Genomic DNA, 15,148 nt, shown 5'->3' with positions numbered 1-15,148 from the left:
ATGTAGTTGTTTATGTAGTAAATTTAGCATTTCAAATCCCTCCACCCAAATGATGCATTAAACCAATCAAAATAATGAATTTAGACAAGTTATGATTTGATTAAATACAAACGTATACATGTTATTTCAAGCATTTTTTTTTTGGGTCAAAGTTAGGGACGGGGAGGGGGGAAAACTTACACACACGTACTCATGGGGACTTAAATCCAGAATCACTTGAGAGCACACCAAAAATCTCGATCAATCCAACTAACACCTCATTATGTCATTTTTCTACTAAGAATGAAAACTATATATATTACACGTCAAGATTTGACTTTCGTCTTTCTCCCCTACATATGTTAGTTCAAAATGTGGTTTTTCTTTTTCATTAACATCAACTAGACATGTACCGTAGGAGCTACTTTCGTCTTTCTCCCCTACATATGTTAGTTCAAAATGTGGTTTTTCTTTTTCATTAACATCAACTAGACATGTACCGTAGGAGCTTTAATTACAAGGGCATTCTATTGTTTATTTTGTATTTTTCTTTTTAAGTAGGGGAGGGGGGAAACTCACACACACATGTACCGTAGGAGCCAATCCAACTAACACCCATTGTTCTAAAACATTACTTTTGAACATCATTTACATATGGTCATTTTCATTTTCTTAAACTGAAGGTATCTTATCATTTTTGCTTTTTTTTTTTTAATGCTAACATAACATTCTGAATTGTATACCATTATTTGTAGCAGCACAGTTGATCACACTATGCTTTCAACGTGGATGATTCAGTACGACGACACTTAGCAGGAAACAGTCACCATCAAAACACAGTAAACAACATGCCGCCCTGCCCGCACTAAGTTGAGCTCACTTTTGTGCCCTCTCGTTTCCAAGTTACAAAGCACATTTCTTTGGTGACCACCAATAAGTAGTATGCAAGAGTAAAAAAGCCAATGCAAATTTTTGCAGCATTTTTAAAGCTGAATAAACACGCCACCAGTCAAAAGATTACCCTTTTTTCCTATTTGAAGAAAAACCAGCCAATTTAGCAGTTCTTGTTTCGGTGTGACAATAATCAATCATCATCTGCCCTCCACAGCCAGGTAAATTACTACAATCTAAACATGAATAACCAGAAGGTGGAACACAAACCTGCTTGCCATAATAATACAATGCAAAAGGACCTTGAGCAGCAACACAATAGAACAATATATATTGTAGGCCCTCCCGAAAGAAAACATCTTGTATGGGGCAGGTCCTACAGCCCCCTCTCACAGTAAGGTGGGGCCCGCACACATGGTCCACCTGACTCTGAGAGAGGGTCACATAAGACCTTCATGGACAAAATAACTTCTCCTCTCAGTCATTCACCTTCTTAGGCGTTTACAAAAGGCAGTGAGATGTTAAAGCACTAGTAATGCTATGTCGAAGAAACACTGGGAGGGGTGAACACGTTGGTTTATTTGTACAGGCTTGGCGGATGAAAAACCTCAACACCACCTCGAAAACAAAATTTCTGCACCATTAGATATCAGACTACGTTCTTGTGAGATCAGCGTTTAACCTTAATAGTATATTGACTTGATTTCAAAGCATATTTTTTGGACTTTAAATTCTTGCCCTTGGGGCGGAACTTGTCATCATCAGAATCATCACTTCCATCCCCAAGCTTCCGGTTCCGCTTCTTCTCAGCTCCAGCACAAATAACAATCTTCCCTTCATCCTTCTGTTCCACCAGCTCGCACTTCTCCTTCGGCTTCCAAATGAAAAGTGACCTGAACAAGTAACATGGTTACTGTAGGGAATTCCAAGTTTGGTAATCTACATTTTAACAGAAACTAATTTCCTATACGACCATAAAAGAAAGATCCTCGGTTGTTAAACTGAACAAACTGCAACTTATATTAGCGATGAGCGTAACAGTGCTCAAACCTTGAACTTCCAGATGCCAAAACATCATCACGCGGATGTAGCTTGTTCACTGGACTGATTGTAGTGATGTTTGGATCCATGACCTCAGCAACTAGTTGTCCTGTGCTGACGTCTATAAAATCAATGGGATGCAAGGCAGCTCCGTCATAGTTCTCACTTATATAACGACCAATAACTGCAAGGGACTCTGACGAGTCCTGAACCAAAAGGCATATTAGATATCCAAAACATGAAACAAAAGAACTTAGGGCAAAAGAAAAATAATTCAAGCCGAAATATTCACCCTTGGATCCCATTCAGCTTTGAAAGCAGTCAGATGGCGATTAAAGTCATGACTGTGTACAATCTCTCGGCTTGGTGAATCCATATTGCCAAATATGGAGTCCCATATACGAAGACGGTTGTCCTGTGAAGTGCTAAGAATTTTGCTGCCAGACACTGGAGAAAAATATGCAGAGTTAACAACACGGCTGTGCGCAAGGTCATAAATGGAAGAACCAGCTTCGATTCGACGAATGTCCCATATTCGAGCCTAAGGAGTAGAAACCATGTCACTTGAAGTCTTACATATTTTACCATATGGGAGAAAACAGACAGGAAACACATGTATTTAGGCTGAAGAGAAAGCCAGACAACCAAGCAGTCCATAAATAATTCAAATAATTAATTCAATCAAAAAGCTTACGAAGTGATCATTTCCACAACTCAGGAGAAGGTCTGGTTGAACAGGATTGCAGTGGAGTCCAACAACTTTGCTACCTTTCTTATGGATCAAAATTGGCTTCCCAGTTGGGTCATTGGAGCGAGTATCAACCCTAACAATAAAATAAATCAATAACCAAACAATATATCAACCAACCCCCAGAAGAAAGCAAAGGAAGCACCGCATATCTTACCAAATGATCTATGGAACGAATATAACTATTATGATTGCTGGACCAAAAACTACAACTTCAGACAGAGGATAGGGAAAGAATGGAAACACATGTTAAACGATGGATCGCTGTACCAACGAACTAAACAGTTCATTAGTTGCTTTCTCTTTATTATGCGATTGTACATCTCTTTCTCTTAGTTAAGAACATAAGATAAACAAAAACAGTACTTACAAGTACAGAAAACCAAAGTTATCAGCAACAAGCACAGCACCTTTTTCTGCATTGATATCCATGCCATAAAGCATCCTCCAGCTGTTTCGCCCCTACAATCAGATCACATATATAACACATTCTACCAAATTAAATTGAAAAAATTGATGCAAAAATAAGTTAGTCTTCCTCCAATGTTCACCAAACACAAGCTAGACCTCAATATTTTCTATTGTCCTTGTAGTCTGAATAAGAAAAATAAACTGTCGCAATACTGATAATAATAAAAATAATGATATTACTCCTACTACTACTCCTAAATAATAATAATAATAATGATCATTGCAGCTAAGGTAGATAAGACTAAGATGAACATTGGTACAACAAACTTTTCAAATTGGGCAACAGAAACAAGGATGCGACAGTTCGAGTTAAAACAAAGTTATGTATTTATATCGAAACTATTAACTAAGGTAGGCATCCTTCAAACTTTTTTGGATTTCAAAAAACACCAGGTTATAGAAGCTCAGACGCTCCTCCTTGACGTACATCATTAACAGCGAGAAAAGAGTTTAAAAAATGATTACCTGCCATCCATCAGGGTTAAGGTTCATCAGAGATACTGAAATTCCAGTCTCCAAATCAGTGCAACTAATGGTTCCATCTGAGGATGCAGCATAGACTGTATCATCACTTGCGGGTTTAAACCTACAAGAATTTTAATGCAAAATTTTTGAACAAGTAAACAATAAAATCAACATAAATTAGTACATGCATGTGCATGCAAACAGATATTCTACATTTATAAAAGTGCATATATAAATTCATATCCAGGTAGAGAACTCACTTCATGTTGTTGAGTATACATGAGTGTACATTTCCATAAACAATCTTTTCGTGTACTTTGACAAAATCCCAGACTCCAAGTTGTCCTTTCTTTACAACAAAGCAAGAAGAAGGACAGAAAGATAGAGGGAGGGAGTGCCAAGGTTAACCATCATCAACCAATCACACTCTTGAGTAAAATAAACCTAAATCAAGTCACAATGAAAACTATATGCGAGACTTACCTTATCCCCAGATAAAAGGATGTTATTTTTTGTTGGATGGAACTCCAAGCTAGTTACCCGTCTACTGTGATATCTGATAACTGCACAACTTACTTGATCTGGGATCACATATGCTGGCTTGATCTATAAGAAGAAAATAGAAACTATAACAAATATACCAATGGCAACAGAGAATGCCCAAAACAAGACAGTATAGTATCCCAGAAATAAAATATATACAAATCAATGGTAGAACTTTATGAGGATCCTGAAAATCATCAAGGATCTATAACAATAACAAAATTACTCATCTTGGAATTTAGTCTCTAAATGCATAAATTTTATACACAGAAACAATGCCAAGAAACCAGGAAAATATGTGCAAAACAGATAACAACCACTTCAAGTTGCAATAAAAAATTAAATATACACTGTTTAGGGGGGGGTGGTGGGGGGCATCATGGCTAATTCGAAACACTATTAACATCAAATTTCAATAACCAAGCACCAAAATCGAATAATTCACTATAGTGTTAAATTATACAAACTTTGCCATACAATTAGTTTCCATGAAAACAAATGCAAAAACATAATTTCACCAAAACATTACATGCTCACTTGCGTTTGATTCACATGATAGTAATAATTTCAAAAGCGAAACCAATAAGAAAGCACCAAGAGTTCCTTGTCATGGATTCAACCAAGCTAGTAACACCAAATGCTTCAGAGACAATGCGGTATCCAACAAAATTAAAACTACACAGTTTCCGGATCATATCCATATGCTGCAACTATAAAACCAATAAAATCTCAGCTAACACAAAACACAAGCAGATAGTTGACTTGAGGCTTACTGGAGGAACACGAGGTCTAATCTGGCGTTCAAACATATACTCCAACGCGTTCCGGGTACTTTTATGGGGTGCTGGGACGACCCCATACTCGGTAGCCACTCGGTGTGGGCATGCCACTGTAGTGTGGCCTTTAATTCACAAAACCCACATAGAAATTCAAAGAATTAAACTTTAAAAGAGGGAAAAAAAAAAAAAGAAAAAAAAAAAGGCAAGACCAGCCCAATAAAGTAACAAATTTCTAGCAGTTATTACCAGGCATTTTACAAAGAAAGCAAGGTTTCATTGGGCAATCAATGTAAGTAGCCCCTTTGAAACCAGCTTCATGTCCAGGCTTTTTGCACACCTAAATGAACCACCAAAAAAAAAAATTCAAAACAAACCCAAAACCCCAAAACCCAATACGGAAGTAGAAAATGTTAAAGGACCTTACTTTGCAAACTTTCTTCAGACTAATCGTAATAGGTGATTTCCCTTTCTTCTTTTCATCCAAAGCCTCTTCGACTTTCCCTTCCTTTTCGCTCTCCAACAGTTCCTCTTCCTCTTGTTCTACGTCTGCTTCGTCTTCTTCGGATGAGCTTTGCTCAGAGTCCGTTTCTCTCTCAATAACCACCTTCGGGAACGCCATTCTTCTAGTTTGTGGGGGCATTTTCGGAAGTTAAGGATACTGGGGTGGAAAAAAGGGGACCAGAGGAACGAGCACTGGAACAGAGAGTATTGAGAGAGAGAGAGAGAGAGAGAGCGAGCGAGAAGTTGGGGGCGAAGCGAAGGGACAGAAGCCGACTTTAACTTCGAAAGACGGGAGAGAGTTGAATTTACTAAAGTATCCTCCATATTTTGATATTGGCGTCCGTAGTTTTGAAAGCTTTTACACTTTCGAACAGACAACCAGGGAGGAGAACGATGTGGAAATTGTATTAAAATATAAGGGTATATCCGAACTTACAGAATTAGAGCGTGGCGGGAGAAGACGTGTCTCACTATCTGCCGCTTGGTTTGTTGGCACGACTGTCATGTCATACCAGGGGATTGAGAGACTGTCTTTTTTTCTTTTTTTAATGCGGAAAATTAAATTACAAAACGAAGCTCTTGGGACACGAATGCCCAAAAAGGTCGAAATAAAAGGAATTAGTCACTGTTGTCGGCGGTGGATACCCTTGGGTCTCACCTAAAAAAAAAAAAGGTCGAAATAAAAGAGGGAACAAATTGACAAAGGAAGACGAGAGGATCAAGAGACTGTCGTTTTCCATGTTTTGTCAAACTATTTTTCGATGAGATTTGTCAACTATTTTTGTGTTTGAAAATAACACGATTTTCCCCGAAATCTAATTTCTCGATTCAAAATTATCATTCACCAAATTGAGGTATTCATAAACTAATTTCAGGCTTTCCTATATCAAATTTTAGTCTTCAATTATAAAGCTACTTAAAAAGTCAATGCACTGATTGCCACTTATATGAAAACTCAGAATAGAAGATTGACAAGTATATCTAAATAAATTAGTCGGAATTATATGGTACTTGCAAATTATGGAGTAAATGATATAATTATTGTGGGGGGAAGCTTGGCCATAAAGCCAAATCTCATGAAAAGCCTACTCATCGCTTTAATCCTTTGCTATTATAGTGCATATTACAATAACAAAATGAGATTTCTTTCCAAACATGAACAATAAGGCATTAATTCAAACACTTAATAAAAAGGAGTTGATGGCCCAAATCTTTTCATCAAACCCAAAATTTCTATGATCGGGATGGCAGAAGAATCGAGAGTAAAACGTCTAAGCGTTACTTCTGACAAAGTTGGACACGTGGCAGGCTGCGATTGGAGGGGGATAGGACTACAGTCCTATCCCCGGTGCAGGCAAGTTTTTTTCCTACTTCTGAGGCTTCTAACATCTCAGTCACCTCGGATGGCCCACCACCAACACAAAAAGATGGCCTTGAAAATCTTAATGAAGATGAAATTGAAAGAGAATATTGTCATTGATGATTCTGATGACGATGATACTCAACAACCCCCACAACAACCACCGCCACCACCAGCCATCAAATCATCATCGTCGCCATCACCAAGTTCTCGGCTCCGACTTGATTTAAAGCTTTGCAACGACGACCTTGCTTGTGGATTAGGGTCGTTGTCGTCGAGAGGCTTGAACTCAGCTTGTTCAACCCTTCCAACATGGGTTCTTCCAACCCAGACTCATCAAACCCGGTCTCATGGTACTCTCAACCCAACGAAACCACAGATGAAAACCCACGTGGTGGTGATGACAAAAGATCTCAACCTAGGGTTTTCACATGCAACTTTTGCAAGAGGGAGTTCTCTACTTCCCAAGCATTGGGAGGGCATCAAAACGCTCACAAACAAGAGCGCGCGTTGGCCAAAAGGCGGCAAGGAGAACTTGAAAATATGGGAGCTGTCTTGGGACATTCACCATTTTCTTATTACAACCCATATTCAAGTCTCTTATCACCCTCTCTCCATGGATCTTTCAATAGATCTCTTGGGGTAAGGATGGATTCCATGATTCACAAGCCCTCTTATCCATGGTCCTCAAACCCCAGCTTCGGGCTATTTGGCCATGGTTCTGGGGCATGGTCATCTAGGGCTGGAGGCCTCTTGAACTTCCAATCCACTATTTATAGGCTCAACCTGGAGGGCCTTCATGCTAATGCTCCCCGTGGAATATTAGGGCTTCCAGGAACTAGCAGCTCTCCAAGGTTTGATCAAGAAATCGGTGATGTTCGCAACTTTGGTGGTCCGAGTTCGAATTTTGGAATAAACAGGCCAATCCTTAGTGATCTTATTTGCCGCGAGCCTCCAACATCCGAAACCGATGCTGCTGGCCTAGATTTGTCTCTTAAGCTTTAGATTTATTGTTGTTTGCTGTTGTTGTTTTTTATTTTAATTCCTGTAGTACACAGTGTGTGATTATTATTTTTTTGTCTGAACCGCGAGGTGGTCCTGGATGGGCCCCAATTATGGGTGGCACATTTAAGCCTTAATCACAATCCAGACTAATCCCCGCTCACACCGGGTCGGCCCGACACAGTGCGTGATTTGAGTTTGATTAGATCCTAGGTTTTTATTTATTTATATTTTTTGTATTTCCATCCACAGATCTTTTGTATTGTTACGAAAATGTTGAATAAAAATAGTCGATGTGTTTGTACATGTATTTGATTGGGTAATTATTTTGAAGTGCTGCTATTTCCACCCATCTGTTCTATTTTCCCACTCACCATATAAATTTAAAAAAACACAATCCTATCTTTCCACCCACCATTATTCTTAAAATACCCTTTAATTATTAATTCTATTTTTTCTTTTTCTTTTTTCTCATTCTTTCTACTCTTCATTCTCTCCTCCCCTGCCCCGACTATTCAATGCTCATTCAATCTTCCACCATGAAGCAAGTTGGTTCCTTCATCTTCGGAAAATCTTGAGAGGTGGTTTTTTTTTTTTTCCAAATTGAAAGGTCTCTTTCTGTTCTTTAAAATTTCAGCGTTGTAGTTGGGTGGGTGGCTGCTGAATTTTTGCTTCTTCTTTTTTCCCATACAAACTTGAACAACTCACTTGCCCAGTAATCCACCATGAAAGCAACATGTTTGAAGCAAAAAGCCCATACAGATAGAATGAAAATATCGTTCAAAAAAAGGCAAACACTGTTTAGGTATATGTAATATAATGGGAATATAGACTGCCAATTACTTTTATGAAGATTCAAAATTTATCTTCCAACCAATGAAGTGGATGAGATGAGATTGAGAAGGCAACAGAGGAGGTTGTGACGGCTGACTCAAGAGTGCAAAACAAAAATGCGTTAGGTTTTTTTTTTTTAATTTTAATTTTAATTTTCCTTTTTATTTTATTTTTCAGTTTTTTTAATTCTTAATGGGTGAAACATGTTTTTGCCCTAAGTCCTTAAAAGTCATTTTACAAATGGGTAAATTTGTCTCTAAAATTTTGAAGATAAGGTGGGTGGGGAAATATGACAGGGGTGGAAATAGCAGCACTCTTATATTTTTTTTTCAAATTAATTCAACATCTGGCTTATAACCCTTCCTTTGGTGTTTGATGCGTGTGCTATTTAGGAAGATGCAGGCATGATAAACTAAGATTTGAATAGAGCATGAGTGTGTGTGTCAGTTTTGATTACACTCAAATAATCTTTATTGCAAAATTATTATGTTAGTATAAACCTCTCATAAACTCGATATTTCAAAATTCAAACTAATGCCTTGGATTCATTTGACCATGGACAAATTTATGGCTTTCAAAACTTTAGATCTTGATGATTAAAGCTGATCATTCCTTCATGAAAATTTTAATTACAAAAGATCATTTCAGGCATGCATGGTTAGTTTGGATTTCGAAGAGAGAGTGACACGTAATCGGGTGTACATTTTTTCCTGTATATCTCTCTCCACACGTGACTCGTCATGTGAGGAGAGAGATAAACACTACAAAATGGTATGTTATGTTGCAATAAATTTTAGCCAAGTTTTGAGGAGATTGAACTTCCTCTTTTTTCCTTTGTTATGCTTCATTTTATGGGGGTAAGATATTAATGAAATATGAACTAGTGGATTTGCGAGACCTCTCTTCTTTGACCAATTAATTAACTTTCGTCCTTTTTCTCGAAATAAGGTTAATTAACCTTCTAAGATAATTGAACTGACCGTGAAACGAACACGTGGACTTCGGTACGAAGGCAAAGTTGACAGGTTTGATTGTGAGCGTCCGATGCATTGCATCTTGCAAATGGAATAAGTTGGTCCATGGTAACTTATTTAATCTTTCTTTCTTTTTTAGGAACAATATGGTAACTTATTTAAAATAACATTTAAAATTAGGGGATAATCCTAAATCACAGCAAACAAGGTATTTAATCATCATCATCTCCATCCAAGAGGTCAATCAGATCCACTTGAAATGCTCGAAGTCAACTCTTTGTGTTGAATCCATTCGCCATTCCCTCATTTTAGAGCAGAAAATAAAATTAAAATAAAAACGTCCTGAATAGCAGATTCACAAAGAAATTTAAACATCAATTGGGGTAAATGGTAGTTTAAACTCGAAACGGAAAGTTGTTCCTCACTTAATTGCTAACATCTGTAATTGAGTTGTGGCCAGAAATCTATCCCCTAATAGGAAATCTGCTGGCTCTTAATTAATTTACAACTAGTTGAGCCTCTCCCGCATATGTTTAATTTATTGTTTCACTTGTTTCCTTTTCTTCTTGTTTTCCGAATGAGACATTTTTTTAATGACCCACACTATGTGCGACTTTAACATTTTTGTTTGTATCATTTTTCTAACTAGTGTCGAACTTAATAAAATGAGCTGGAAAACTATCAGTACATAGTGTGAAATTTTATTGTAGTGAGACCAAATTATACACCTTTACATGTTCCTCCCCTGAAGACAATCAATCAGACATGGGATTTGATTTGGTGATGTGGTTGCATCTAGATTGAACCTCTAGATTGCCTACGTATCCTCATCAGAATCAAATCGGTGGTAGTTCGATAAGTTGAAATTAGAAATTTATATGTAGTGAGTTTCTTTGGTTAATAAATAACTTTGGGAATGAAAATTTAGCCGGGCGTATCTGAGGAGCCCAAACATGTGCTGATGAACTCGTTGACTATGCCCATTTGTTATTGGGGTTTTTATTTTGTAGACAAAAGACCCAATGCCTCATGGTGGACCGATGCTCCTTCCTACGCCTTAATACCTCTCATTAGAAAAATATCTGCAATCAATTTTGGAAACATCATAACATCAATGGGGCATTGCAGATATTTTATTTTTCAGTCAATTACGTGTTAATTTGAGCAAAAAAACATACAAACTCGTTCAAGATTTATGAGAAAGAGATTATGGGAACATTTCTCCCATTAAGAGAAGGCTCATTTTCTGGAACATGACATGAGGCTGAATCTATTCTGTCATTCCTCTACTGTTTGGCATTATTCCAAGAAATATATTCTGTACGTTCTGGTTATATATTTGGGACTCAATAATGACCGCCCAAAAGAGTATCTCTGACCATTTTTCCTTAAAATGGTCATCTTCAGGAACCATTTTTTTAATTAACGGAGCATAGCATGGCAACACAATATACATAAAAGAAAAAAGAATTAGACAAGTGAATAATTATAATTATATGTCAAAACGAGAAAAAAAAAAAAAAAAAAAAAAACAAGAAATAGGCTTTTGCTTACATGTTCTATTGGTTCCTTCGTACATCATCAAGAAACATTACCCATAGATTGTGTTTGGAGAAAAAAAGAGTGTCCCCGAGAACCCATTTCATAATTTCGCTAGATGGTAAAAATATAGGAAGGGGAGGAAGGAGGAGGAAGTGATGGTGATATGATATCAAAGATGGTAATAATGACAATGACCTACTAAATGGTGATAGTAGAGAGGATGAGTATGATAGTGATTGTGATGATGTTGATAAGAAATTAGGGTTAGGGTCAGGTTTAAGGAGAACGTTAAGAATAGTACTAGTGTATTGACCATATGGATGTGGGGGGTGAAATTAGTTTATGAATACCTCAATTTGATACAAGTTATGATCATGAAGTAAGAGTGAGTGATTCAATATTAATTGTACTGAGGCTTTCTGAGTTACACATGAATGGGAAATTTGGGCCTTGTATAATGTATTGAATTTTTGGTTAAATTTGAGATAATATTGATATTAGTTTTGACTTAATAGTGTATTCCGCTAATTTGTTTAACTGCATGTTCTAAAGTGCCAATGGGTCTAGCTAAGTGGAAAAGGATCTTGATTTGCAATCATTGATTTCAAGTTTGAATCTGCATGACATCTTGGTGATGCGTGTGTGAGAAACTCTCCTTCCTTTAGGCCCCATTTGATTCAAGGGAAAGGAGGCTTGGGGATGAGAAATCAATTGTTTTTCCATGTTTGGTAAGTCCAAGCATGGTAAATGGGTGCCTGGCATGTGGGAAAGTATAGGGAAAGTGAAGCCCTTGTCCCCGCTTGGGCTTTGTTTTACTCATTATGGGAAAGTTCGGGAAAATGAGCCAACATTAAATGCACATTTTTCATAATCATGTTGTCCCCCATTAACAATTTAAAATTACAATATAGCATTAAATGCAATTTTAGGCTTTTTATCACAAATGGTCCTTCACGTTTACGAAATTATCACGAATGGTCCTTGAGGTTTTTTTGTGACACTAATAGTCCTTGACGTTTGGGTTTTTTTTATCACAAATGGTCCTTGCCGTTATAAACTCTGTTAAGTGTGATGTGGAAGATAAGTGGAGCCCACATGTCCAATCACATTGTGACATGTGGATAAAAAATAAATAAATAATTTTTTAATGAAAATTCTTTCTTTTTTTTCTGCAACTTTTCATCCCCCTTCCTTAACTCTCAGTCAGTCTCTCCCCCTTTGCCCTTGCTCTCCACCCTTTGCTCTCCATCTTTTCTCCCTCTGTTTTTTTTTCTTTTCCACTGCCACCTGCAACTTTTCATCCCCCTTCCTTAAAGTTGCCTAGAGATGGAGAGCATCAGTAACATTGTATTGACCTTGATGACCTTATAACCTAGAAAGGGAAGAATATTAGCCTCAGTATGAGCCACGAAACAGCAAAAAATCCAAATAACACACTTGCGGCAAGCTCCTTCTCAGAATACTTGAAAACCTTGGCAGCTTCCATAAATACATCACTCTCGTCATGCATGGCAAGAATGATTGAGCCAATCCGAAAAAAGCTACAAGTGGCCGAAAAATGAAAAGAAAGTCATTGCATGAGATCCTCCATACCACACAAATGCACATTGCTAAATATCTGCTTTGTGGTACCAACATATTATTGTGCTCGCAGAAAACCTGAAAAATACCTCGTAATGTATGAGAACCCAATCATGAGAACAATAATTACATGGTGACCCGTCATCACTGAGAAATCCTTCCTTCAAGTCTCCCATGTAAAGAGGGCAACAATGCTGTAGGTATAGAATCCACATTGACCCATATACAAAAGCTTTATGGGAAGCCTGAAATGAGAAAGGAATAGAGTTAGAATAGACAATTTCAGCATGCTATGTCTGTAAAACTTATGTCTGTAAAACTCAGATTATGCGAAAACTCATCATTGATCTAGAGATGGAGAGCAACTGTATATCTTATATTTTTTTCTTGCAGGTGGCAGTGGGAAATAAAAAAACAGAGGGAGAAAAGATGTAGAGCAAAGGGTGGAGAGCGAGGGCAAAGGGGTAGAGAAACTGAGTAAGGAAGGGGGATGAAAAGTTGCAGAAAAAAAAATGGAATTTTCATTAAAAAATTATTTAATTATTTTTTACCCACATGTCACAAAATGTGGGCTCCACTTATCTTCCACATCACACTTAACAGAGTTTATAACGGCAGGGATCATTTGTGATAAAAAGCCCAAACGTTAAGGACTATTAGTGTCACAAAAAAACCTCAAGGACCATTCGTGATAATTTCATAAACGTAAAGGACCATTTGTGATAAAAAGCCTTTTTTAAATTTGATTTCATATGGGTATAATTGGAATTTACATTCCTCCTACACAAACCAAACATGAGAAAGGAAATAAAGTGGTATTTTCTGGATACTTTCCCACGATTATCAAACATGGGAAATGAATCTTCCATTTCCCATCCCTTGGGAAAGACATGAAAAATTATTTCCCATCAAATCTTTTCTACGAACCAAACGAGGCCTTATAGTTTAGATTATTGCTTGTGTTCAAAACCACATGTTTTAAAGTTGAACTTTAGCATAAATGAATGCCCAATCAAATTCGAGTTAGGCCGATTTACAAAATTTAAAACTACAACCAAACCCAATCATTCCGATATGATTCGATTTTTAATTGTTTAACTTTGTTTGTAATTTAAATGGGGTTAATTTCAATTTAGTTCCTCAGACATTCAATCTTAAGGCATGTTTGCCCATACACTCTCAATTTTAACAATTATGTATCATAATCTTATTAATGTTTTGTAATTTGGTTCCAATGTTAACTTCACTAGTAACAGTTTGGTTAATCGCCTACGTGACAGGCTTATGTCCCTCTTATTCGCTTCTTTCAATGTCAATTGAATGGTATTTTCATGCAATTTATGTCAAATGGGTTTGGTGGGATTTTTTTTGTGTTGGATGGGTTTGGGCGGGAAGACATCAATTATCTGAAAATACCCTTGAAATGGCATCAAAAGAAGCGAATAGGTGGAACCAGGCCTATCGCGACTCATGTAGCCAATTAACAAAAATTTTGGCGGTCAAATTAATGGCGTAATCAAATTTCAAAAAATTAATAATATTAAAGTACATAATTGTTAAAATTGTGAGTGTAAGGACAAACATATTGAAAATTCAAGGTACTAAATTGAAATTAAGGGGGCGTTTGGTATTGGGCTTGAATCCATCTTTATAAACTCAAAAACATAATTTGAGTTTTTAAAAAAAATTTGTTTGATAGGCCTATTTTTGAAAACTCAAACTAAAAAACAACCCAATTTTTAAGATTACAAAATATCTGTTTTTTTAGTTTTTTTTTTCTCCAACACTAGTGTGCCTCTCTCTCTCTCTCTCTCTCTCTCAACACTGGTTTTATAAGATCTGGTCGGGTTGATTTTCGGGTATCGGTGCGAGATTCGATTGGAGGATCTGAACTCCAGCAAGCTTTTTGCTGCCTGCTTCGTCCACCCGAGCTAGCGTGAGACTGTGCTTGACTCTCACGATACTTCGTGCTCAAGATCAAGGACGGCACCGAAAAACGCATGTTCATTAGGCTAGGATTTGCAGAGCGAAACGAAGCATTTGATTTCAAGGTGGCCTTATCGAACGATTAGAAGTACGTTAAGAGAGAGCACGAGAAGGAGAGCAATGACGCGCGAGACTAGTGATGATGGCACTACCGATATTCTCTCGCCCATGATTTTTGTTTTTTAATTTTTATTAATTCAAAATTTTAAGATTTAAAAATAGTTTTAAAGTTGGATACCAAACAAGTTTTTAGATCTTAAAAATGAGTATTTGAAAACTATATTTTTAGAAAGAATCATTGTTTTTGAGTTTCAATTTTTAAGTAGGATACCAAACGGGCCCTAACCCTTTAATACTGAATCAAACCGACAGCTCAAATCAGTCAGTTAGGGCACTTCCAGCGGTGCCCCCCAGCCCAGGCAACAGAGGGCCCAAGCCCCAATTTGTAGTT

At 37.2% G+C, this 15,148-nt stretch overlaps 2 protein-coding genes across 2 annotated transcripts; one reads left to right on the top strand and one right to left on the bottom strand.

Moving 5' to 3' along the window:
• Positions 1-1,173: 1,173 nt before the first annotated feature.
• Positions 1,174-5,710, bottom strand: DDB2 (damaged DNA binding 2). The gene is made up of 11 exons (XM_021960650.2): positions 5,342-5,710; positions 5,164-5,254; positions 4,912-5,039; positions 4,079-4,201; positions 3,856-3,944; positions 3,596-3,716; positions 3,030-3,121; positions 2,606-2,735; positions 2,204-2,452; positions 1,921-2,117; positions 1,174-1,763 (listed from the first exon to the last, which is right to left on the bottom strand). The coding sequence occupies exons 1-11, from the start codon at positions 5,555-5,557 to the stop codon at positions 1,541-1,543; spliced, it is 1,659 nt and encodes a 552-aa protein (XP_021816342.1). The 5' UTR covers positions 5,558-5,710; the 3' UTR covers positions 1,174-1,540.
• Positions 5,711-7,426: 1,716 nt separating this feature from the next.
• On the top strand, positions 7,427-7,783 carry LOC110758674 (uncharacterized). The gene has a single exon (XM_021960584.1). The coding sequence runs from the start codon at positions 7,427-7,429 to the stop codon at positions 7,781-7,783; it is 357 nt and encodes a 118-aa protein (XP_021816276.1).
• The last annotated feature ends 7,365 nt before the right edge of the window (positions 7,784-15,148 follow it).

Source organism: Prunus avium, chromosome 6 (genome assembly GCF_965620075.1).
Source record: "Prunus avium chromosome 6, drPruAviu1.hap1.1, whole genome shotgun sequence".
NCBI classification, from domain to species: Eukaryota; Viridiplantae; Streptophyta; class Magnoliopsida; order Rosales; family Rosaceae; genus Prunus; species Prunus avium.
This window is presented reverse-complemented; position numbering and strand designations above follow the sequence as displayed.

Coding starts and splice junctions, on each gene's coding strand:
- LOC110758674 (XM_021960584.1), top strand. CDS start 7,427: ATGGATTCCATGATTCACAAGCCCTCTTATCCATGGTCCTCAAACCCC.
- DDB2 (XM_021960650.2), bottom strand. CDS start 5,557: ATGCCCCCACAAACTAGAAGAATGGCGTTCCCGAAGGTGGTTATTGAG. Junction 2,453..2,605: donor GTTGTGGAAATGATCACTTC/GTAAGCTTTTTG, acceptor TCTACTCCTTAG/GCTCGAATATGGGACATTCG. Junction 1,764..1,920: donor TTGGCATCTGGAAGTTCAAG/GTTTGAGCACTG, acceptor TTACTTGTTCAG/GTCACTTTTCATTTGGAAGC.